The sequence below is a fragment of the Rhinolophus hipposideros genome, assembly GCF_964194185.1.
Source record: "Rhinolophus hipposideros genome assembly, chromosome: 18".
In the NCBI taxonomy this organism is placed as follows: domain Eukaryota; kingdom Metazoa; phylum Chordata; class Mammalia; order Chiroptera; family Rhinolophidae; genus Rhinolophus; species Rhinolophus hipposideros.
The window spans coordinates 57,826,445-57,853,023 of NC_138064.1; the positions used below are offsets into that span (position 1 = coordinate 57,826,445).

At 38.4% G+C, this 26,579-nt stretch overlaps 1 protein-coding gene across 6 annotated transcripts in view; it reads left to right on the forward strand.

Annotated features, from left to right (window-relative positions):
* The window catches only part of HECW1 (HECT, C2 and WW domain containing E3 ubiquitin protein ligase 1), a 601,837-nt gene that overhangs the window by 534,635 nt on the left and 40,623 nt on the right, over positions 1-26,579 (forward strand). For all 6 annotated transcript variants that reach the window (XM_081079639.1, XM_081079636.1, XM_081079638.1 and 3 more), the window contains 5 exons: positions 4,991-5,074; positions 5,484-5,593; positions 14,056-14,176; positions 14,991-15,104; positions 15,947-16,099. In XM_081079639.1, the coding sequence (XP_080935765.1) occupies positions 4,991-5,074; positions 5,484-5,593; positions 14,056-14,176; positions 14,991-15,104; positions 15,947-16,099 (582 nt within the window). The remainder of the gene's footprint in view (positions 1-4,990; positions 5,075-5,483; positions 5,594-14,055; positions 14,177-14,990; positions 15,105-15,946; positions 16,100-26,579) is intronic.

A 26,579-nucleotide genomic window follows, 5' to 3' on the forward strand; every position in this document is an offset into this window, starting at 1 on the left:
CCCAAACAGGCCCACACCAAGATACATCATAATTAAAATGGCAAAGGGTAAAGACAAAGAGAGAATCCTAAAAGCAGAAAGAGAAAGGCAACTAGTAACTTATAAGGGAGCTCCCATAAGATTATCAGCTGATTTTTCAACAGAAACTTTGCAGGGTAGAAGGGATTGGTGGGAAATATTCAAAGTGATGAAAACCAAGGACCTACAACCAAAATTACTCCACCTAGCAAAACTATCATTTAGAATGAAAGGACAGATAAAGAGTTTCCCAGACAAGAAAAAGCTAAAAGAGTTTCTTACCATCAAACCAGTAGTACAAGGATTGTTAGAGGGACATCTTTAAGACAAATAAATAAATAAATAAATAAATAAATAAATAAATAAATAAATAAATAAATAAATAAAAAGTATGAATAATAAAATGGCAATAACCACAAACCTATAACAATTACTTTCAATGTAAGTAGATTAAATGCTCCAATCAAAAGTTAGGGAAGCTGAATGGAAACAAAAACAAGAATCTTACACATGCTGCCTGCAAGAGACTCACTTCCATTTGAAAGAGTCTCAAATGAAAGTAAAGAGATAGTAAAACATATTTCATAAAAATGGTAAAAAACAAACAAAAGTGGGCATAGAATACCTTGTACTTATACCAGACAAAATAATTTTAAAACAAAGATTATAACAAGAGACAAAGAAGGACCTAGTAATCCTACTTCTGGGTACTTATCCAAAGAAACCTGAAACACTACTTTGAGGGAACATGCTCATTTATATGTTCATTGCAGCATTATTTACAATAGCCAAAATATCAAGGTAATCTGTGTTTCTCTGAATGGATGAATGGATAAAGAAGATGTGGTGCATATATAAAATGGAATATTACTCAGCCATTAGAAAGAATGAAATCATGCCATCTGCACCAACATGCATGGACTTAGAGGGTATTGTGCTGAGTATAGTAAGTCAGACAGCAAAAGACAAATGCCATGTAATCTCACTTATAAGTGAAATCTAAAGAACAATTTAAATAAACGAAAAAAGAAACAAACTCATAGATACAGAGAACGTTTTGATCATTGCCAGTTCGGAGGTCCGTTGGGGGTGGGTGAAAAATGGGAAGTGATAAAGAAGTATAAATTGGTTGTTACACAGTAGTTACAGGGATGTAAGGTATAGCATAATGAATATAGTGAATAATATTGTAATAATATTGTAATAACTATGTATAGTGTCAGTGGGTACTAGATTTGTTGGGTGGTAAATGGGAGGGGGTTGGGCACAGGGTGAAAAATGTGAAGGGATTAAGAAGTACAAATTGGTAGTTACAAAATAATCATGGGGATGTAAAGTTAAGTATGGGGAATATAATCAATAATATGGTAATAACTTTGTATAGTGTGAGGTGGGTTCTAGTCAGGGGGATCATTCTGTAAATTATATTAATGTCTAACCACTATGCTGTACACCTGATACTAATGTAAAGTAATATTGAATGGCAACTCTAATTGAAAAATTAAAAAGGGAGAATGTTGTGACCTGCACAACACAAGCTGTGGGAAGGCGAGGGAGGCGGCGAGGGTTAAACTATAATAAAGAGACAGAGACTCATATACAGTTAAATCACAGAGGACCAAGGGACTCGCAGTCTCAAGAGACTGGAGCCCTGAATCTGGTCACTGACAGTATTTATTGATTATAAACAATGAACATCACATGATTAGAGGCAGGGTCTGTGAAACTCTTACACCATTTCAAAAAAATGATTTCAATTCCCAATTATTTGTCCCAAAGCAGCCAAAGCATGTCGTCCCAAGATGACTGAGGTGCGGTATGCACCACCTGGGGGAGAGTCTCTCGCGGTGAAACTGTCCCAGGAGCTGAGCAGAAAGAGCTTGGTCTTATCGCTCTAATGTCCTCTCTCACAATAAGGTGAGAGGGAGTAGCAGAGGCAAGTGGCAGCTTCCCACAAGAACAAGAGGAAGGAGGGGCAAGGCTCCCTCCTATTATTTATTATAACAGCTCATTGGGGTATCAACGGGGTCCTGTCTGGCTTGAGTTGTCCCTCCCGCGAGGAATCTTACTCGTTGTTGACCACAGACCCTTCTCTTGAAGACCAGATGGAGAAACTCAGGATGTTATAAACTCCATCCCAGAGAGGCACAGTCCCACAAATTCTCCTTTCCTTAGGGAAAGGTTGGGGGGGACAGACGGCTAAGCTGCTGTGACCACAGGAGAAAAAAGATAAAGAATAATAAGAGGTCCAAATTTCCAAGTGTAAAACAAGTCTTGGGGCTGTAACGTACAGCATAGGGAATGTAGTCAATAATATTGTGATAGCATAGTATGGTGTCAGATGGCTGCTGGCCTTATCATGGTGATCACTTCTTTAGCACAGGGAATATAAGAATAATCAATAATATGGTAATAACTATGTATAGTACCAGGTGGGAACTGTTGAATAATGCTGATGTGCACCTGAAACTAATATAATATTGTATGTTAGCTATTAGGTTGGTGCAAAAGTAATTGAGGTTTTGCAATTATTTTTAACCTTTTAAACCGAAATTACTTTATGCACCAACCTAATATAGTTTAATAAAAATCTTTAAAAAATAAAATAAATTCAAAAGTTTGAAAAATAAAGAACTTGCTATTCAAGGGGTCCGGCTATAAAGAGCGAAGAGCTGAACACTGCTCCATATGACTTGGTCTCTGCCTGGTCCTGTGTGTGATGTGAGTGTGTCAGCTCCATTTTAAAGGTCCAAGAGTTGAAAAGAAAAGCACCTCTCCCCATGACCCTGTCAAGAGGAAGAACTTACTGCTTCCGCTGGTCCCCAAGTGGGGAGAGTGACCACCATTCAGCTATTCCTATTCTCAGGGAGCCATGGATCCACTGTTTGGGTCCACAAAGCTAGTTGCTAGATTAGAGGGTGGAGGATGAGTTCTCAGAAAACTGTTTTCAGCAGACCGCAGCAAATCATAAGAAGCCATATGTAGTGGGGGAAGATGGAGACAGAAAACCCAGAGATTAATTACATCTATTAACTTTAAGGGTCATTGTAGCAGTCATTATTCATTAATTCTTTCCTTCAACTAGTACTTTTATTGTGCAACTATTCTGAATCAGGATTGTGCTAGGACTATGTATGCAGTAGCAAGCAAAATAGGCATATGTCTTACTCTCATGGCACTTATAATCTATTAAGAGAGACAGATGACAGACAAGTTTTATTTGTTTTTGTTTTTTAAGCAAAATATGTAGCTATAGAAAATGTTAAGGGTCATGAAAGACATGATCAGAACTCGGTGATAGTCAATAATGTTTTGGTGCAGGGGAAGAGAACTTACCTTCTAGACAGAATACAGGGAAGGCTTTTCCAGGTAGGTGGCACCATGCTGAAATCTGCACCATCCCTGAGATGCAAGGTGGGGATCAGGGGGAAAGTGTACAAGGGCCCCAAGGCAGAAAAGTCTTGATGTAGGTGAAGAGTGAAAGAGGCCAGTGTGGCTTAGGTGTAAATCAGGAATGTGTGAAATTTGGGTGGGGGCCTTGTCAGCAATGGAAAGGAGGTGGGATTTTATTTGAAGTAAAATTTATTTGAAAAGTTATTAAAGAGTTTTCAGCAGGAAAGAAATGTGGGTGCATTTGTGTTTTTAATGACCACTTGGGCTGTTCTGTAGAGAATGGCTAGACTGATATAGGCTATGTAGGAGACTATGATATTAATCTTTTTGAGAGATGATGGTCATATGAACAATAGTAGAGCATGGATGGAGGGGAGAGTGCAGCTTGTGGTGATATTGTGAATGCAAAAACAGCTTGAACATGACGGTCACGAACTGAGAGGAATGACAGCCATGTGTGGGGCTTCTGCAGGTCAGTGGCTGATGGTGCCTATCTCAGTTTGTTTAGAGTAAGCATGTCTTAGCTGCTATAACAAAATCCCACAGACTGGATGGCTTAGAAACAGGAAAAGCTTATTGCTCACAGTCTGGAGACTGGAAGTCCAAGATTCAGGGTGCTACAATAGTCAGAGTGAGGGCCCTCTTCCAGGTTACAGACTTCTCATATCCTCACATGGAAGAAGCAACTATGGAGCTATCTGGAATGTCTTTTATAAGGGAACTAATCTCATTCATGAGGGCTCTGCCCTCATGATCTAATCACATCCTAAAGGTCCCACCTCCTAACATCATCACATTGGGTGTTAGGATTCCAACATGCAAAACAAAAAGAAAAAAGTTGAATATTTAAAAAAATCAATCACTAAGTGTTCCCAGTTTTGGGGGCATTGCTTCAAAAAGGGGGGGGGGGACATCTTTGAAGCATGCATATAATCGAATGATTTTTGGCTGTGGTTTTCGTAATATTCAAATATTTGAATGTCAGAAAAGCCAATTACAAAGTTCATTTAATCAAAATAAACACTATTTATTCATATACTCATCAGAATACTTTACCAGACTGGAGTTGGAAATTGTGAAAAAGGATCAGAATGCATGAATTGTAATCAGAGAGAAACTGATGCCTGTGCTCAGAACGATCTGGGAGACTCTCACGTGTTCTGGAGGCCAGACTCTCTTTGTGCCCATCATGGCCTCATACATTTTTCATCAGGCTTAAGGTTTCTTAAGAGACGTCCCCTCACTCTTTCTTTCCATGGTTTCCAAAATGTCACGAGCCCACAACAGCCCTCCAGCAGCTCTCCTTACCTAGCCTCACTGCTGATGGTCATAGCTATTCACGGACCTACCTTTGCTGTGGTCCTTAGCTTCTGTCTTAGTGTGAGAATAAGGAGAGGCAATTCCTTGGAGCATCACAGGAACCTGCAATAAAAACTTAAAATGCCATGAAATACACTGGACACTAATTAGAACATCACTCTTCAGCCACATTGGAGAGAAAAAAAGGATCAGAAAATAATTCATTTCTTAGCTTATATGTTGGGGTGTAACTCTTATTTTCTTTCCCACATTATCCTAGGGAGAAAATCCATTACATCCGGACTGAGGGTAATCATGGGCTTGAAAAGTTGTCCTGTGATGCAGATCTAGTTATTTTGCTGAGGTAAGGGGCTAAGCCCGAAGCAACTCTGGAAAAGCTACCCTGGGCTGTTCACCTCCACTACAGCCCTGACTGAAACACTCACCATTGGTCTAGCGGTTTCTAGTTGCTGTAACTGAAATAGAGCCCCATCCTTGTACCTGCTATCCATTGCCTTCTTTGTATTTATAACTCAGGTAACAAGAACTATATATAGTACTTGATGGAGACTATGTTGTAGGATTAATTAGGGTTTACACTGAGCATTTGCGCGCTGAATGTGCCTATCTTTTTAATACTGCATCTGAATCTAAGTGCTTTTGTTGTTTTGTGAGAAGTGTAACTGCTATTACCCAAATTCATAAACACTCTCTCATGGACAGAGAACTAATTTGTTGTTGTTGTTGTTGTTGTTGTTGTTGTTGCTTTGCAGTCTCTTTGAAGAAGAGATTATGTCCTACATCCCACTGCAGGCTGCCTTCCACCCTGGGTACAGCTTCTCTCCCCGCTGTTCTCCTTGTTCCTCACCTCAGAACTCCCCAGGTAACTTGAGTGTCTGGCAGTGTATCTCCTGTAAATGGCCATCTGTGTTTCTACCAGAAGAAGGTGGAAGAAAAGTAAATGTATGTTTTTCCTCTCTCTCTGCCCTCTATCAATTTTCTGATCGAGTGCACACTGCCTAAATTGGATGTTGACAAATTACCACCTATTTTTGTAATACCCCAAGGCTAGAATGCATTTTACATTTTCAAATGGTTTGAAATTTTTTTCTACAAAACCAATATTTCATGACATGTGTAAATTATATGAAATTCAAATTTCTGTGTCTATAAATAAAATGTTATTGGAACCCAGACATACCTGTTTATTTAGATATTTTCTATGGCAAATTTCATACTACAACAGCAGAGTTAAGTAGTACTAACAGAGACCATATGGCCCAAAAAGCCTAAAATATTTATTATCTGTCCCTTTACAGAAAAAGTCTGCCAAACCCTGTTCTAAATTGCTATTACATTCCAAATGCATTTCACAACCATTTAAAAGGGAAGAGCATTTTCTGAAACATTTGTCCTTATGACTCAGAATGCTATTTATTAGATACTAATTCTGGCAACTTTTCTTTAGTTGTAAAGGAGTTACTAGATTATATTGTTACTAGGGATTATATTGTTACTAGGCATTATATTGTTACTAGTTATGTCCTTAGGAAGATACCAAAGAGCACCCTTACATGCTGTAATGTGGTTCCCCTGAACTTTTCTTTATGTATTGAATAACTTTACTCATGATACAAAAATTTTTTGTAGGTATTTCCCATTCCAAATGAGGAAATCTATATAGAAGTGTTTAATGAAAAAGGAAGATATGTTTCCTAGATACATCAAAATAATTAACTTAAGTCAGATTCATACCTCTAAACAGGATCTAGATATCAGCGACTTTTTCCCCATTTGTTCAGTTTGCATTATCACATTGTTGTGGATCCCTGTGGTAACCCCATTTTAAAAATAACTTTAAAAGTTAGTTTGAAAAATCTAGTAACTTATTATCTTACAACCTCAAGAGTCAGACTCCAAGATTGGCTTCTGAAGCTAATGGGGAATTCAGAAGAGAAACAGAATTTAGCAATATTCTCTGCTCTCAGAAAGGATGTCTTAGTGTCACTCAATACTGCTATATGTCTCTAAAACTAGAATATCCTTCAGTTTGGCTCTTCCAAGTCTTGGACATTCAGAACTGTCTCTTAGAGGTAATTTTGTTAATTGTCAAACTGTTATTAAGTCAGTATCACCCTCTCTTTAAAGATTTTTATTAAAATATAGCTATCATACAATATTATATTAGTTTCAAGTACACACCATAGTTATTCAACATTTGTATACCCATTGAAGTGATCACCAGTATAAGTCTAACAACCATTTGACACTGTACTATGCTATCACAATATTATTGACTATATTTCCTATGCTGTACATTACATCCCCATGACTTAACTGGTTTTATACCTGGAGATTTAAGTCTCTTATTTCCCTTCACTCAGCCCCCACCTTTTTAAAATTTTTCAATTATGGTTGATATTCAACATTATTTTATGTTAATTTCAGGTGTAGCATAGTGGTCAGTTAAACATTTATATAATTTAAGCAGTTATCCCCTGATTAGTCTAGTACCCACCTGGCACTATACATAGTTATTATCATATTATTGACTTTTTTCCCTATGCTATACTTTACATTCCTATGACTATTTTGTAACTATCTATTTGTAATTCTTAATTCCTTCCCCTTTTTCACCCACTCCTAATCCCCTCCCATCCGGCAACTATCAAAATGTTCTCTGTATCTGTGAGTTTGTTTCTGTTTTATGTGTTTGTTTGTTTTGTTCTTTAGATTCCACATAAGTGAAATCACATTGCATCTGTCTTTCTCTGTCTGACATAGTCCACTCAGCGTCATACCCTCCAGGTCAATCCATGCAGCTACAGACAGCAAGAATCCATTCCCATCCATGGCCAAGCAACACTTCCTCTTTATCCATTCAACCATTGACAGATACCCAGGCTGCCTCCATATCTTGGCCATTTTAAACAATGCTGCAATGAACATATGGATGGAAATGTCCCATCAAAGTGTGCTTGGGTTTCTTCAGATAAATACCCAGAAGTGGGATTACTGGGTCCTTCTTTGTCTCTTGTTATGGCCTTTGTTTTAAAATCTATTTTGTCTAGTATAAGTATTGCTACTTCACCTTTTTTGTCTGTTTCCATTTTCATGAAATACCTTTTTCCATCCATTTACTTTCAGTCTTTGTGTGTCTTTCAATCTGAAGTGAGTCTCTTGTAGGCAGCATGTGTAAGGGTTTTGTTTTCTTATCTATTCAGCCACTCTGTTTTTCCATTGAAGTATTTAGTCCATTTACATTTAATGTAATTGCTCATACATATGTAGCTATTGCCATTTTATTTTTCATATTTTGATCTTTTTTGTTTTTGTTTCTCATCCTAAAGAATTCCCTTTAAGATTCCTTGTAATCCTTGTTTGGTGGTGCTGGACTCCTTTAGCTTTTTCTTGTCTGGTATGCTCTTTATTTGTCGTTCACTTCTAAATGTTAGCTTTGCTGGGTAGAGTAATTTTGGTTGTAGGCCCTAGCTTTTCATAACTGAATATTTCCTGCCAATCCCTCTGGCCTGCAAAATTTGTGTTGAGAAATCAGCTGACAGTCTTATGGGAACTTCCTTGTAGGTAACTAACTGCTTTTTCCTTGCTGCTTTTAAGATTCTCTTTGTCTTTAACCTTTGGCATTTTAATTATGTGTCTTGAGTGGGCCTCTTTGGGTTCATCTAGTTTGGCACTCCCTATGCTGCCTGGGCTTGTATGTCTATTTCCTTCACCAGGTTAGGGAAGTTTTCTGTCATTATTTCTTCAAATAGGTTTTCAAGTCCTTGTTCTCTCTCTTCTCTTTCTGGAACCCCTGTAATGTGAATGTTGGTATGCCTGAGTTATCCCAGAGGTCACTTGAACTCTCCACATTTTTTGTTTATTCTTTTTTCACTTTGCTATTCTCATTGCATGTTTTCTGCTACCATATCTTCTATTAGGTTGGTGCAAAAGTAATTGCAGTTTAAAAGGTTAAAAATAATTGCAGAAACTGCAATTACTTTTGCACCAACCTAAGAAATCATTGATTTAATCTTCTTCTTCACCTAATCTACTGTTGATTCCCTGTAATGTATTCTTCATTTCCATTATTGTATTCTTCATTTCCCACTGGTTCTTTTTTATGTTGTCTATCTCCATTTTTATATTTACAATCTCTTCGTTGAAGTTCTCCCAGAGATCATTAAGCATCCTTATAACCAGTGTTTTGAGCACTGTGTGTGGTAGATTGCTTGTCTGTGTTTTGTTTAGCTTTTTCTTCAACTTTGTTCTGTTCTTTCATTTGTGACATGATTTTTTGTCTCCCCATTTTGGTTGCCTCCCTGTGTTTGTTTCTATTATTAGATATGGCTGTTATCTCTCCTGTTCTTAGTAGAGTAACCTTATGTAGTAGGTGTCCTATGGGGCCCAGTGGCAAAGTCTCTCTTGTCACTTGAGCTGAGTGCTGCAGGTATGTCACTTGTGTAGGTTGTGTGTGCCCTCCTGTTGTAGTTGAGCCTTGGTTGCTGTTTGCATGTCATTGGGAAGGATTGACCCTCAGCTGATGGTTGTGAGGACTGGCTGTAAAAGTAGAAGAGCTGTTGTGCAATGGCTGTTCAAACAGAGCTGGATTTGCTTTAGCAGGGCTCTGATTCCTGCTCAGTTTGTCCTTTCGTTGTGTCATCTATGGAGGTGCTCTTGTGGTGCTCTGGCTTTGTCCAAAGCCAGCTACCAGGTGTGCTGGCCCCAGAGTGTTCTGGGTGGGACCCCTCCACAGGGCAGCTGTTCCCTCTGCCCTTCCCAGGGCCACCTGGCATGGGCCACAAAGTGATCTGAAGATGTCTTCAACCCATGCTGGGCTTTGTGGTACCTGGGAGAGGCTAACTTATGAACTGAGGTTAGCTGCCACTAGTGCCATGCTTAGGGTTGCTTAGAAAGATGTATACTGAAGCCAGATTCTGCTTGTTTGGGGTTTGTGAATCTTTGAGAGAGTTTATGAAGGTCTGCAGCATGAACCAAGACAGGCCCTTTGTATAGAAAAGCCACTGGAAGTGGCTTTGATGGGCCCACAAGTTGGTTGGGGTGGGCTCTAAGGGAATCAGAGTAAATAAATGGTGTTAGCCAGGTTGATGTAGACTCAGATACAGTGGCTGCCTGCATCTGCACACTGGGAGGGGTGAGGGCTCAACAAAGGAACAATAGTTTCTGCCAGTACTTGTCTAGGAGAAAGCTTCCCCTCCAGCCTTTGGCCTGAAGCCAGACAACTCAGTTTCTCCCTGTATATTCCTGAACCTTTCAAGCTGTTTTCCCAGCTCTGGAGCTCAGAGAGAGTGAGTACATCAGCAAGTAAGTCATTGCGCCTGGGACTCCAACCATTCTTTGTCTCACTCAGCCACAATCTTCACTGGTTTTCACAGCCAGATGTTGTATGGATGTCTCTTCCCAGCACTGAAACCCTGGGCTTTGGAGGCTGGGACAACCCACTCCTTAGGGGGGACCTCTGCAGCTGAGATATCCCTCCCAATTTTTATGGGAACCAGCCCATTTTGTGTCTCCACCCTTCCTACCAGTCTTGATGTGGCTTCTTCTGTCAATCCTTAGTTTTAGGGCTTCTGTTCAGCCAGATTTTGGGTGATTCTCAATGATCGTTGTTCTGTATTTTAGTTATAATTTTGATATGGTCATGAGAGGAAGCAAACACAGTGTTTACATATTCTGCCATCTTGACTGGATCCAGTATCACAATTTTCTTACTTCCTCCAAGCAAGTGTACCAATGTCATTGTTAAAGAAATTCCCAATACATACTATGTAATTGATTTGCCATAGCCTGGGGGAAAGTTGACCAGTAGCTTTGTCAGAGCCAGCATTAGAACAATCATTTCCAGTGTGCACAGGGTGATTTACTTTTGGGGAGAAAAGCCTTCCATTTGATTAAACTGTTGGTCTGCATGATGATCTGCCATTTTGTTGTAGACATTGTCCCAGCCTAACAAATGTCTACACTTTGATTCAAACCTTGGCAGTAAAGTATGATTTTAACATCATTATGAATGAGAGATATTACATTGGAAATAGAAAAATGAGAGACAATGAAATTATTTGCTAAATGAGGATTATCTGGATAACTTTTATAAAAGGAATCAACTTTCATGATAAATGTGTTATTGATGCCATGAATCCAAAAACTCATCCACTTCATTTTGTCAAAGTGCTTAATTCTGTATTCTCCTACCTTTGACCATGGGTTCCTAGATTATGTAATCCAAATATAGAGTGATATTAAATTTTACAATTCCCATTTTTCAGGCCTTTATGAAATTTACCTGGATGCTCCAAGAACAGTGAATCATAGATGATTATATCAAAGTACTTTGTAAAATGCATAGTAGTGACCATGGGGATAGTGGTAGTACTAGTAGTAGTAAAAGTCATATTATAAAGTATACTGTAATTTGCTAGACATAAAATTACACTTGCACCTACAGACTTGTATTCTAGTTCTAACTGTATCCTGAAACCTAACATTTCATTAAAGACACTTCTTGTTTACAAGTTGTGGTTACTGGTTCCTCACAACTCAGGTGCTGCAGGGCCCAAAGGTGGGCTGGTGCCCTCCTTGCTTACACCACTCAGCTGTATCTTCCCTCCTAGTTACTGTCATCTACTAACCTTTTTTTCATTCTCAAAGACTGTGGCACCTGCGTCATGTCTCCCTCTCCTTCCCACATCCCTCTATCATCCCGGATGATTTCCATATCCACAAGGACACCCTTTTAGTTTCCTGGCCTCCCAGTTCCTACATTTCCTTGTCTGCAGAGATCTTCTCTTTTTCCACCTTGAAAACTTGTTCCCAAAGTCATCTTCTTGCCTTTGTTATCATCTCTAAAATTACTGACTCATGCACCCTGCTCCTATCCAATATTCTTATTCAACTCCTCTCCCTATTGCAATCCTTTAGTCTCATCAAGACCTTTTGTTCATGGATGCCTCTCCTTTCCTTTCTGTCTTTTCCTTGTCTAGAATGTATGCCAAGGTTCATCATTTCAGTAACCTCCTTATCAAGGCCCTAAATTCTCCTGATCCTTTCCATTTTATTTGTACATTCTAGCAGAACTCCACCCCTAGATAAATCTTACTATGTGGATCCTCTACATTTGTAGTCATATATTCTTGGGCAAATTCAACTGACAGGGCAGATTATTAATTATAAATTAATCATCTCTCACCTCACGTGGACCTTTTACACCCAAAAGAAAATTCTACTGCATTTCTTTGGTGAACGTATTCTCTTCTCTACTGCTATTTGAAACATTTCCACCCCACTCAAACCTCCAACCTCCTGTGTCTCTATTCACAGAAGATATCCCTTCTTGCTTCACAGAGAAAATTGAAAGTATTAGTCAGATGCTTTCTCAACTGCTAGCTACCAATCTTACAAGCCTATCAAGCCTACTCCCATTATGTCCCTTCATGCGTGTACATTAGAGCAGGTGTCTTATCAAGCCTGCCCTCATGATTTCCCTCCAGACATGTACATTAGAGCAGGCGTCTTCACTAAGGTTGCCATGACTTCTGGTCACCCAATCCAATGTTCTCAGCTCTCCTCCAGATCTTTCAGCCACATTTAACATTACTGACTGCTCTCCCCCTTAAGTTGCCTCTTCAGTTAGCTTCTGTGACCGCTCAACGTACTTCATTTACTTCATTGACCACCTTTGCAGACTCATCTTTTGCATCCTACCATTCTCAAAATTCCGTCCCAAGTTTTTTCTCTTCTCTCTCAAACTATATCCCTTTCCAATTAGATATTCAAAGTTACCACCATCAAAGACTAAATTCATGATCCCCTCCACCACCAATTTCGGTCTTTTTCTATTCAATCTCAATGAATGTCACAACAATCTATTCAGTGATGAAATCTGAAGCCCACCTCTCCCTCACTACCTATATCCAATTTGTAGCCTCTTAAATACATCCCCAATCTATACACTTCTCATCTACAGTGACACCACCTTTGTCCAATTTAGACTCTTTAAATCCATCCTGTTTCTTTCCAGTTTTTTCTCTCTACTGCAGATAGACTGACTTTTTTTTTAATAACTCAAGTCACATTAGGTCAGCTTTTAAGCAATGGCTTCCTATTGTGTTTAAGATTAAACAGAATTGCTTAACATAGTATACCTTATCGAGTTTGATCTATCTCCTGCCCACCTCTCAAGCCTTGTTTTACATCACTCTAGTCCTTGTATCTGTGCTCCAGTTTACCACTTTCTGTTCTATTCCGCCGCATTACCTTTGCACATGCTGATTCTCCACCCACATTGCTCATTTTCTCGCAACATGTCTCTTATTTTAGTTAAGTGGAAGCGTTTCATGACTCTTTCAGTTTCATTCATGCTTACTTAGACTTCATATGTTCCACAGGGAAACTTTCCTGAATCTGGCCAGAGTGTTCTGTGATCTCAGAGAACTGAGTTCATTTTCTTCATGGGTAGCAGTCATCTCAACTTGTAATTATATTCTAATTTCTGTGACTTGTTGGTATCAGTCTTCTCTAGATTATAAATTAAATATCTGGAATATAGTAACTAGTAAATAGTTATCAAAGGGACAAACCATGATTCTGACCATCTGTAAAACTTGGAGAAGATTGTTATTTTTTCCATTATGTTTTTTCATTAAAAAGTATATAAAGATAATAAAGCATTTACAGAGTAATCTAGGTGATAGAAAAACTCTCCTCTATATAGAGCCAATAAATTATTATTATTAATAGTATTAGTTATTAGTTATATTGTTAATTATTATTATATTATTAGTATTAGTTATATTATTAATTATTATAAATTTTGCTCATATGATGAAAGATAATCTAATATAAACTCCTAATGCTCTGAGCTCTAGTGGACAAGTATGTTTATTTTAGCATCAATATCAATATACTTAGAGAAGTAAAACACATACATATATTACAGTCTCAGTTGCCTCATTAGAGTTGCAATCACTTCTTATAATATAGTGACTTACAAGAAAAGTTTAGTCTAGCTTTATGTTGTTTTAGATTATTTAAGGACAATTAAGCCAAGAAATATGCTCATCAAGGTATTTTTAAGAGAACCACAACTTGAAATGGAGTGGGAGACACATATTTATTGTCATAATAATTCATTTTTTCTTTATTATATTATTTCTATTTACTATAAAAGTAACTGAGGGAGTGATGGAAATTAAGGGAAATTTCTTGGGGAAAAAAATATGAAGACACAGGAATGTGCCTCTGGTTAGCCCTTCCACCACTGTTGCTCTGTGTATTTGTTTTTCAATAAACAGTGTTGACCTTGAACCCAAGTGCTTCTTTCTGCAGGTTTACAGAGAGCCAGTGCAAGAGCTCCTTCACCCTACCGGAGAGACTTTGAGGCCAAACTCCGCAATTTCTACCGAAAACTGGAAGCCAAAGGATTTGGTCAGGGTCCAGGGAAAATTAAGTGAGTGTTCCAGTACTTGGGCCAAAATTCAGATGACATTTTTTCTCTTTTTCTCCCCTATACGTTTGGTTTTTTTATATATGAACATAAATGCTACCACACCATGATATTTGATTATATATATATCGGATATCATGGTGTGGTAGCATTTATGTTCACAGAGAGGAGGAAGGAGGAAGGAAAAATGTTAGGAAGTTGGAAAGAAAGAAGAAAGGAAGTTAAGAAATTGGAAAGGAGGCAGAAAGGGAAGGGAAGAGAAAGGCAGGCGAGAGAGAAAGAACAGTAGATTTTAGAAAAAGTCATACGTAAAATTAGTGGTAAATCTTTTCAGAAAACAAGAAATCTTGAACTAAATAAAAAATTTTTATATTTCCCTTTACTTATGCTTGGGACAAATTTAACTCATTAATCAAATTCATGGATTTTTTGTAACTTTGTAATTGGAGGCTAAGTAAAAAGTTGTGCGGTTTTATTTTTCCCTTCAGGGTTTATTGTTTTCATCTTGAAAAGCCAAATACAAACTCAGGAATCCAACTGAAGATATTCCTTTAGGAATTTATTTTTTAAAAAATCCAGAAAGGAATCCAGTAGGATGAATGTATCCAATTATAAAAGTGTACATGTTGTCCTTGTGCTCCCAATGTTTCGAAAAGTGTTTGAAAAAGTCCATCGCTCAACTGATGGAATCTACCTCTTTGGAGAGGCTGAGGAGTCAGACTGTAGACCTGGGCACTCACCACTCCCCAAGAACCAGCTCCAACTTCAGAGCTCTGAGTCACCACTCACTGCCCACATTGCTTCTTCTCCTTCCCAGGCTCATCATTCGTAGGGACCACTTGTTGGAGGGAACCTTCAATCAGGTGATGGCCTATTCTCGGAAAGAACTCCAGCGAAACAAGCTCTACATCACCTTTGTTGGAGAGGAGGGGTGAGACACCAATAGTTTTATGCAGACACCTCAGTGTGTGTGGACCAGAGCCCCTGGATTTTGGGTGGTTTTTCTCAAGAAGGAAGCAGGGTGGCTCTAAGCCTTTGCCCCAAGATGATTCTGATCATGTCCTCCCAGGAAGACTTTCTGTCTCCAGGTATTGCCAAGCTTTAGGTTTCATGTTCTTTAAAAGCCTAAAATTATTGACCGGTACTAGAGTCTGAGGCACATGGTCAAAGTATAAGCCAAAAATACACCCTAAGCTACTTGATCTTTACTTTTTCACATGGTGTACACTTTTGAGTATTTGATCAAAAACCTCTCCCTCATAAAGTGCGCATATGAGTATACAACTACATACCAAATTTTCGATATAATTTCAGTGTTTTCATGGAAAACCATCTTAACCATGGAGGGAAAGCCCACCTAGAAGGGCATATCAGCATAAACTTGGAAGCTTTTCAATTCACACATATGCACACATGCATGCATGCACACACTGTGACAGGAAATTCTCTTAGGCCTCCCCAAACAAAATCTTTGTGTTTAATGAGCCAGCTGTGTGTTTTATCCAATAGCTGTTATATGATCAAAAAAAAAAGGGTTAAGGAACATTGCCATATGAATTCATTCACGGACAACTGAGTAAGAATATCCCTGAACCAATTATTGCAACTTCATTTTCTGTAGCAAACTGATACTTCCTTTGGGATCCCTTCTAAAAAGACAAGGCTACTCTCTGCTTTAACCAGCACCAACTGTGAAAGAACACACTAGCACCTAGACATAGTCCCCCTGCCTCTCGCTCATAATGAACTTGCTGGCCTCTGCTTCCTTTGCAGCCTGGACTACAGTGGTCCTTCGCGAGAGTTCTTCTTCCTTTTGTCTCAGGAGCTCTTCAACCCTTACTACGGACTCTTTGAGTATTCTGCAAATGATACTTACACGGTGCAGATCAGCCCCATGTCTGCATTTGTGGAAAACCATCTAGAATGGTAAGATCTAGAATTTTGGGTTTCTTATGTTTGAAAGTTCTAGTCTTTCTTAGTCTGAAGGCAACAGCATTTCTCAAGGGCCACTGTAGGCCAAATAAAATGAGGGGTGATGAGAGTGAACAACAGAGCACAAGAAGAAACACTCTATTAGTCCTCATCCAGAATACAAAATAAATTACTAAAGATACTGCAAGTGTATTATCAGCTGCAAATTGATGTAAGATGCAGAAATTGCCTTCTGAGTAGGCACTAAGGTAAGTAGACATAGGTCCTAAATAGTGATAATTCTACTAAAATTATGAGTCCTCACTGGAGGCTTTTTGGAGGGATTCGTGGATTTCAAATTCTTTGACACTTGTGTTCTTTTGGACCAATGGCTTTAGTGCTGTGGACATCAGCTTCTGCATCTTATTGTAAAATAAGGTTGTAGAGTCAAATGATCTCTAAGTAGCCATTAGGCTCAAAAATCTAGTTATCTATTTGGTTCTCTCCTATTGCAGCATCTATTACCACTTATTGATATGTGAGAGAAGATAAGTATGAGTCAGTTCTCTGCAGTTGTGTGGGTGATATACCTCAGGTATTAGAGGCCTCCAGAAATCTGCATGGGACATGTAGTATGCATGCACTTTCCTGCTGTGTCACCACCACACTTGACTTGAAAATCACTCCTTCTCTCACTGCAGGAGTTCCTACCATCAAGAAGGAAATGAGTCTTAGAGATTGCTAATATGGTTCTTATGTGACATTGCTTATTTATGAGGTATTGCAATGGCTGCTGATGTAGGCAGCTTCTGGGCTGATAGATGGGCCTCCTGGGCTTACAGGCCAAATCCTTGCGTTTTGGTTTTATAGCATCAAATAACCTACCTCTGCTAAGGCTTTTAGCTATTGCCATGCCAGCTCTCTCCAAAAAGTCTCAGCTCTGTAGTACTTGAGCTGAGGCAAGAGTATGTCTACATCAAACATTTAACATAAGTGACAAAACAACAGATGTCCCTTGTCATTCTTTTTCCTGTCACTTATCAATAAAGGAATGAAGAAGCCTGAGACAGAAATATACAGACAAGCAAGCAGAGCAGGCAAGTCAATGCCAAGGGGACTTATGACCTGGACACTTAAATACCAGTTCTCACTTAGGTCACATTTAGGCAGAGTTAGAGAGCACTATAACCCATGACACAAGAATACATATGTACACAGATTATACTTAATATAATCCCTCAATTGTCTCTTACTTTGTGAACATGAAATTTTAGATGGCATCTTACAGGCCATGAATTGGAATCTACAACCAATAAAGAAATATTTTAATCAAATATCATACCATATAGCACCATGCTAGATTTTGTGGGGATAACTTTATTAATCGAGCAATTATAAATTAAGCACATACTATATGTTGGAAGGATATGAAGACGAAATGAGCAAGATCTCTTCCCTCAAAGAGCTGTAGTGGAAAGAACACATGAGTGAACCAACAATTACAATACAAAATCTGAAGTGCCAGGTTATACGTACATAATACCTGCACATGTGTGCACGCGCGCGCACACACACACACACACACACACACACACACACACCTGAAATGCATACATAGAAAATTGTATTAAATCACTAGGAAAAGTGTCTCACTCAGCCTAAGATAGAGGACAGGGGAGTGGAGAATTAAGCCAGCAGATCTTATAAAAAGGGGATGATTGTACCAAGTCTTAAGGAGCAGTTGTATAGGAGACTCAGCATAGAAGATGAGGAAAGACATTTCAAAGAGACAGAGTTGGAAGTAAGACTTGAAAGACATCAGAGGGAATAGGGTCTTCAGCAAGCAGTGAAGATGAATTAGCACAGAGAATGATCTTTGAGGTTATGGTAAAAGTGAGTCTAGAAACAGAAGAGAGAAGCAGGTGGTCATATTCCATATGGAGCATACTATAATTGAAGTTGTGTTTTTTAAAAGTAAATCTTGCCATATTGTGAAAAAAAAATTGAGGAAGGAGTCCCATCATCGCTGAAGCTGTTGATAAGTCAGAGGGAGAAATGGAGGGTCAAAACTACGGCAGCGGCAGTGTCTGAAAAAGAAGGTACTGACTTTAGAGATATCTCGGAGGGAGAAGAAATTGAACTAGATAGTGCACTGATTGAATGATGAGGAGAGGGTGAGAGAAATACAAAATTATTGCAAGTTTCTGGTCACACAATTGGGTGGATTGGTGCTAGTACCTGTGATAAAAGTTATGTCAAGAAGACAATATTTATAGAGAAAACATGAGGAATTCACTCTTTGTCAGGTAGAGCTTGCAATTTCTGTTATAAACACAGCTTGATATAGTTATATGTAACTGGAACTATGGCCCTGGTTAGCAGGAGATCAGCTGGGCTAGATATTGAGGTTTGGGAGACACGAGCACAGACAAAGTGGCTCTGCCTTGGGAGGATATGAGCCCTCAGAACTTGTGCAGACAGCAGCGGAGCAGAAGCCCACATCAAGGTGGACAACATTGATATATGAGGGGTGGGCAGAGGCAAAGGTCCCAGAGTGTGGGATCTTCCCAAAGGGAAGAGTGTGATGAAAGAATGCATGGGCCTTGAGGGAGTGAAAGGTGCTCAGGAGAAGACCGGAGAGGGGAAAAGTCAGTCTAAAAAGGCAGAGGCCAGAGGAGGTGTATAGGCAATAACGAAGTTGCAGAGACACAGAATGGGCTGGTCCCACACCCACATATGACAGTTAAAAACTGGGAGGGATATTTTGGCTGTGGAAGTCACTCCTGAGGAGTGAAGGGTCCCAGCTCCACACCAGGATCCACAGCCTAGAGTTCCAGTGCTGATAAGAGCAGTCCCCACAACTTTTGGCTGTGAAAACCAGTGGAGGTTGTGGCTGAGTGAGACAGAGGTCAGCTGAAGTCCCAGGTGTTCTTTTTAAAGGGCCTGCACAGAGACTTATTTGCTGATGGACTCAGATGGTCTTAACACCAGCACTGGAGCAACAGCTCAAAAGGTTCCAGGGACATTCAGGGTGGAACTGAATTATCTGCCTTCAGGGCAAAGGACAGAGGGACAACTATCTCCTAGACAGAAATTCTGGCAGAAACCATTGTCCCTTTGTTGAGCCCTCCCACCACCCAATCTGCACACACAGGTGGCCCCCAAATTTGAGTCTCTATAAACCTGGCTAACACTTCACCCTGCCTGATGATTCTCTAAAACCCTGTTCCACCCAAATTGCAGGCCTACCCAGCCACTTCCAATGGCTTTTCCATACGAACGACCTGTCTTAGCTACAGACTTTCCTAAAAATCTCTCAAAGGTTTACAAATGCCAAACAAGCAGTGTCTGGCCTTGACATGCCCTGCATATCTTGATAAGCAGCCCCAAGCCTGGCTCTAGTGATAACCAGCCTCAGTTCACATCTTAGCCTCTCCCAGGTACTTGCAAGTCCAGCACAAGTGGCAACCATCTACAGATCACTTTGTCATTTATATCAAATGGCTCCAGGCAGGGCACAGGGAGCAGCTGACCTTGGTCTGCACAAGAGTCCTCCCAACAGGCCCCAGAACCAACAGCTCCTCTGGGGGCCAGCTTCAGACCACACCAGAGCACCACCATAAGGGACACACCAAAAGGGCAGACTCAGCAGGCACTACAGTTCTGCTAAGACAAATCCTGCTCTGTAGGGTTAGCCCCTGCACTACAACTCCTCCACTATAGTCAGGGCTACTCCTTACAACCAATCAGCCTGTGGATCAATCCCTCCCATTTACATGCAAACAGCAACACTCAACTACAGCAGGAGGGCATACATAACCCACACAAGGGACACACCTGCAGTACTCAGCTCAAGAGACAAGGGAGACTATCCCACTGGGATCCACAGCATACCTACTATATAAGACTACTCTACTAAGACTGGGAGACATAACAGCCCTACCTAATATATAGAAACAAATACAGGGAGGCAACCAAAGTGCAAGACAAAGAAACATGTCCCAAATGGAGGAACAGAACACAACTTCAGCAAAACAAAATGCAGGCAAGCAATCTACTAGATGCACAGTTCAAAACACTGGTTACGAGGATGCTCAATAATCTCAGGGAGAACTTCAACAAAGAGATAAAAAATAAAAATAAAAAAATAGAAAAGAACCAGTGAGAAATGAAGAATACAACTGAAATGAAGAATACTCTGAGGGACTCAACAGTAGATTAGATGAAGCAGAGGATCAAATCAACAACCGAGAAGATAAGGTAGCAGAAAACATATAATGCAAACAGCAAAGAGAAAAAAGAATCCAAAAAAAATGAGGAAAGTTTAAGGGGATTTTGGGACAACGAGAAGCATACCAACATTTACATCAGAGTGGTACCAGTGGGAGAATAAAGAAAGCAAGGAATTGAAAACCTAGTTAAAGAAATAATGATGGAAAACTTCCCTAACATCATGAAGGAAATAGACATACAAGCCCAGGAATCATAGAGAGTCCTAAATAAGAGAGACCCAAAGAGGCCCAAGACACATCATAATTAAAGTTAAAAACAAAGATAGAATCTTAAAAGCAGCAAGAAGAAAGCAGTTAGTTATCTACAAGGAAGCCCCCATAAGACTGTTCCCTGATTTCTCAACAGAAACTTTGCAGGCTAGAAGGGATTGGCACAAAATATGATGAAAAGCAAGGACATACACCAAATCACTCTGCTCAGCAAGGCTATCATTTAGAATAGAAAAACAGATAAAGAGCTTCCTAGACAAGAAAAGGCTAATGGAGCTTATTACCACCAAACCAGTATTATAAGAAATGTTAAAGGGACTTCTTTAAGAAGAAAAAGATGAAAACATGAATAATAAAATGGCAAAAAGTACATATCTATCAACAATTACATTAAATATAAATTGATTAAATGCTCCAATCAAAAGGTAGGGTGGCTGAATGGTTAAGAAAACAAAAGCATTACATATACTGCCTACAAGAGACTCACTTCAAATCAAAAGATACACACAGACTAATAGTAAAGGGATGGAAAAAGATATTTCATGATAATGGAAATGGAAAAAAATCTGGGTTAGCAATACTTGTACTGGACAAAATAGACTTAAAACAAAAGATATAACAAGAGACAAAGAAGGATCCGGTAATTCCATTTCATGGTATTTACCTGAAAAATCCCAAAACATAAATTCAAAAAGACATATGCATCCATATGTTCATTGAAGCATTATTTACAATAGCCAAGATATGGAAGCAACTAAGTGTCCATCAATAGAAAAATGGATAAAGAAGAAATAATATGTATATACAATAGAATATTACTCAGCCATAAAAGGAAATGAAATCTTGCCATTGAAACAACATGGATGGACCTACAAGGTATTGTGCTGAATGGATAAGTCAGAAAAAGACAAATACCATATGATTCCACTTAAATGTAGAATCTGAAAACAAAATAAATGAACAATCAAAACAAAAACAAACTCATAGGAACAGAGAACATTTTGATTTTACCAGACGGGAGGAGGACTGGGAGAATGGGTCAAAAAGGGAAAGGATTAAGAAGTAGAAATTGATAGCTACAAAAGAGTCATGGGAATGTAAGTATGTATGGTGTCAGATGGGTACTAGATTTATCAGGGTGATCATTTCATAAGTTGTACAAATGTCTAATCACTATGCTGTACACCTGAACTGATATGTGTTATATGTTGTATGTCAACTAAAATTGAAAGGTGAAAAAAATATTTTAAAGAAAAAAAGAATGAGTAAGAATATTTGGTCTGGCAGAGAAGAAAGAAGGGACTACCACGTAAAGGATGCAGGGGTGAACAAAGATGTCAGTTTGATGTGGCTGCAAAATAGAGTAAAAAAAAAGAGTAAAGGCATCCTTCTTTCAGATAGAAAAGGACATTTGATGCCATTCCAGGGGGTTTGAATTTTATCATAAAGATGGCAATGTAATATTTTTACAGTACAGAAATGTCTTGATCAGAAGTATTTTGTAAACCAAAGTCAACTCTGGTTACAAGTAGATGAAATGGAGTGTGCAAAGGGGTCATTTAAGAGGCTAGTGAAACAGTTCTTTGAAAAGAGGATAAATAATCAAATTAGGGGAGAAGCAGTGGGAATGGAAAGTCATTTCAGAAGAAGCCTGAACAAATGAGTAAAACTTGGTGATGGATTATAGATGGTGAGTGGTTAAGTATATAAAATTTCCCACTTGCTATAAAATAACATATAAGAAAATACCAGATAAAAAATTATCATATATTTTGAATGGAAGTATAAACACCAAACCACATAAGTGAAAAGCTCCAAACTTATTTTTATGTCTCATACAAAGTATGAAAGGTGCACAATTCATATATTTTCAAATTATTATGCTTGAATGGGAAAGAGTCACATTTTAGCTCAAATATCTCCTCTAAGGGCACTCAATTTAAAATAGCCCATCCATTTAGGGGGTGTAATCAACATGTATGGTGAATATTTAAATTAAAAATAATATTTATTACAGTAAAAGACACATTGACATTAATCCCCCTCAAAATACTCCCCCTCACTTTGAACACACTTATCTCATGTTCTTGCCACTTTCTGAAGCACTTCTGGAAGTCCTCTTTTGTGAGTGTCCTTAGTTGCGCCCTTGTGGCTCCCTTGATATCCTGAATTGATTCAAGACATTTACCTTTCATGGTCATTTTTATTTTGGGGAAGAGCCAGAAGTCACATGGTGCCAGATCCAGTGAATAAGGTAGAGAAGGGCACACCTTAATGTTTTTGTTTGATAGAAATCGCCATACCAGAAGCAATGTATGACACAGAGCATTGTCATGATGGAGGATGATTTATAGCGCACCTTCTCTCAACCATAGCTCACACCTGACTGACTGCACCGAACAAGTTGAAACTTGTCTCATACTGTTACTAAAGTTCAACGTGCCACTTCCCATATTGAAGATCCCTGCCTTTCCATTGGACGGCACTCGGCAGCAGAATTCACTGTATATTTTGATCACAACGGAAAGGCTCTATGTCACACATCACTTCTGGTATGGCAATTTCTGTCAAATAAAAACATTACAGTGTGTCCTAATCTAACTTATTCACCATATCTGGTACTCTGTGACTTCTGTGTCTTCCCCAAAGTCAAAATGACCATGAGAGTTAAACATTTTGAATCAGTTCAGGACTTGGGGGCAGCCATGACAGCACAACTAAAGACACTCATGAAAGAGTACTTCCATAACTGCTTCAGAAAAAAGCAAGAACGATGGGGTAAATGTATTTGAATCGAGGGGATGTATTTTTAGGGATATTAATAACAATGTGTCTTTTACTAATTTTTTTTTATTTAAACATTCACTGCATATTTTGATCACACCTTGTATAACTCTCCAACTTAACATCTTACTTTGTTATTTTAAGAGAATTTATTGCTATCTAAAATAAAGTGTGTATATATATATACACAGATACACACTATCTGAAGTAAAGTATATTTATATATTTATACTCATTATTTTTTTGTGTCTCCACTTAGAACATAAGCCCTGTGAGACTGGAGGTCTTGCTTTCCTAGTCAAAAACTCCACACTCAATAAATATGTGTGGAAGGAAGGAAGGAAGGAAGGAAGGAAGGAAGGAAGGAAGGAAGGAAGGAAGGAAGGAAGGAAGGAAGGAAGGAAGGAAGGAAGGAAGGAAGGAAGGAAGGAAGGAAGGAAGGAAGGAAGGAAGGAAGGAAGGAAGGAAGGAAGGAAAGAGAATGGGCGGGAAGGAAGAAGAATGGGAAGGAAGGGGGTAAGAAAATAAGATGGATAGATGGATAACAGACAGATGATAAATGGATGGATGGATAGATAGATAGATAGATAGATAGATAGATAGATAGATAGAAAGAAAGAAAGAAAGAAAGAAAGAAAGAAAGAAAGAAAGAAAGAAAGAAAGATAGATAGATAGATAGATAGATAGATAGATAGATAGATAGATAGATAGATAGAAAGAAAGAAAGATGATAGATAGATAGATAGATAGATAGATAGATAGATAGATAGATAGATAGATGATAGATAGAATTTCCTTAGTTAAAGCGCCTTCATTATTAGCGTTTCAATCTCATTTCAGTTTTTCATTCAATATATTCGGGATTCAGAAAAACGGTCCTTATTGTTGAGTTAGGTTCCTACCAATTGTCTTCTCTGAAATCACCAATGGAAATTCTTTTTCTATCTCAATCATTCTGAATGCCACTTTTCTCAGAGCAGATCTAAGATGCACTGAAGTCTAAACAATTGAAATAGGTGAGCTTCTTTCTATTTTGAAAAAAAGTGCCTAAGTGTCAGATATGCTCTGTTTATTTTAAGTATTAGCATGTAGCTAATTAGCACCCCAATAAATTAAGAAGTTACTTTGATATGAGTCACTCTTTATGTAATCATCAGTTTGAGAAGAATTCTCAGAAGTCAGGTTTCAAATCTGATGCTGAGTGTTTATTCAGTTTCTGTGCAACCACCAGAAGGTCGATGGTGCTCATTTCATGTTAGTGATGGGAACAAATCTAACCTTACCAGTGTCACAACCAAATAGTTTAGGAACTCTCAAGCCAAAATCTATATAAGCAGATACTATTTGGGTGGGAAAATTCTTGTTTTCAGGTCTTATGCAAAGTAATGCCTGGGAGGAGGGAGGCTCCGTTAACATGTTTAGAATTTGGACAAGTGGGTACTAAGGGTAATTGTAGAGTTTTATAGAACTTAAGAAGTCCTGGATAACATACCTTGAATACCCCTTGCTACATCTGCCCAGTCTTGAATTAGTAAATAGAAACCACAATATCATGAAATCCCATCGGATGTCTGTAGCTCTCCAACCCTGAAGGGACCCTCCTACCAGAAGAACTCAGTGTGTAATTTTTATTTGAGTAAAGCATAAAGCTTTACTCTCCCACTCAAGCTGGCTCAACAGCCGTCCCTGGATTTTTTCATAGACAACTACAAGAGCTTTACTGTTCTCATATCTTACTGAATCTGAGTAGCCTTCCTAGCAATGCCCAAAAGAAGCTGTGGGGCATAAATGAATTGAGCAGGCACCATAAAATATGCATGACAGGTTGTGTTGTGACTACATGTATGTCTGTTCTGCCCATTTCTTAATCCAGCTTTATTTAGAATTTGTGAGAAACATTTAGTAAAGTTTTCAAAACTATTAGAGAAACCCTCTTTTCAAACACTTGTATTATCCAGAAATAGACCTGAGGATGTACAAGAATTTCATATATGACAAAGATGGAAGTTCAATTCAGTTGGAAAAGAATGGAGTATTGATATCAATACAACTGGCTATAGAATCAAAAGAGAAAAAAAAAAGAGGTTAAATTCCTCCCTAATTTCAAAACACAAGTGAAAAATGTAACAGTAAAATTTCTTCAAGAAAATCTAGGTGACTTCATATACATTCTAAAACACTTAAAACACAAGCATTATTAAGAATATAACACAGTAATTCCTGATTAAAACTGAAAGCAACAAAGGAACAAGACAAACAAATGAAGAAGAAAAAAACTCATAGACACAGACAATAGTTTAGTGGTTACCAGAGGGTAAGGGGAGAGGGGGGTGGTAAATGAGAGTAAATGGGATCAAATATATGGTGATGGAAGGAGAACTGACTCCGGGTGGTGAGCACACAGTGTTATATATAGATGATGCAACACAGAATTGTATACTTGAAACCTATGTAATTTTCTAACCATTGAGACCCCAATAAATTTTAATTAAAAAAAAAAAACATAAAACAAACTCAAGAAACCTTGAGTGGTATAGACTTTTAAAATCTATACAGACAATTTTCCAAAAAAAGCCAAAAACATACAATGGAGAAAGGACAGCCTGTTCAATAAATGGTGCTTGGAGAATTGGAAAGCCACGTGCAAAAGAATGAAAATAGACTGCTATCTGTCACTGTGTACCAAAATTAAATAAAAATGGATCAAGATTGTAACCTTAGAATCTATAAAAGAAAAGAAAGTCATATTTGAATATGTAAAAATTAAAATAGTTTTTATGGCAAAAATACCATAAACACAGTCAAAGACAAGCTTTGATTTTTTTTTTAACTAAAGTTTATTGGGTGATAATTATTATAAAGTTACATAGGTTTCAGGTGTACAATTCTGTAATATATCATCTATATATCACATTGTGTGTTCACCACCCAGAGTCACTTCTCCTTTCATCACCATATATTTGATCCCCTTTACTCTCGTCTACCACCCACCTCCCCCTTTACCCTCTGGTAACCACTAAACTATTGTCTGTGTCTATGAGTTTTTGTTTCTTTATTTGTTTTTCTTATTCCTTTGTTGTTTTCAGTTTTATATACACATATCAGTGAAATCATATGGTTCTCGACTTTTTCTGTCTGACTTATTTAGCTTAGCATAATAATCTCAAGATCCATCCATGTTGTCACACTGGCACTATTTCATCTTTTCT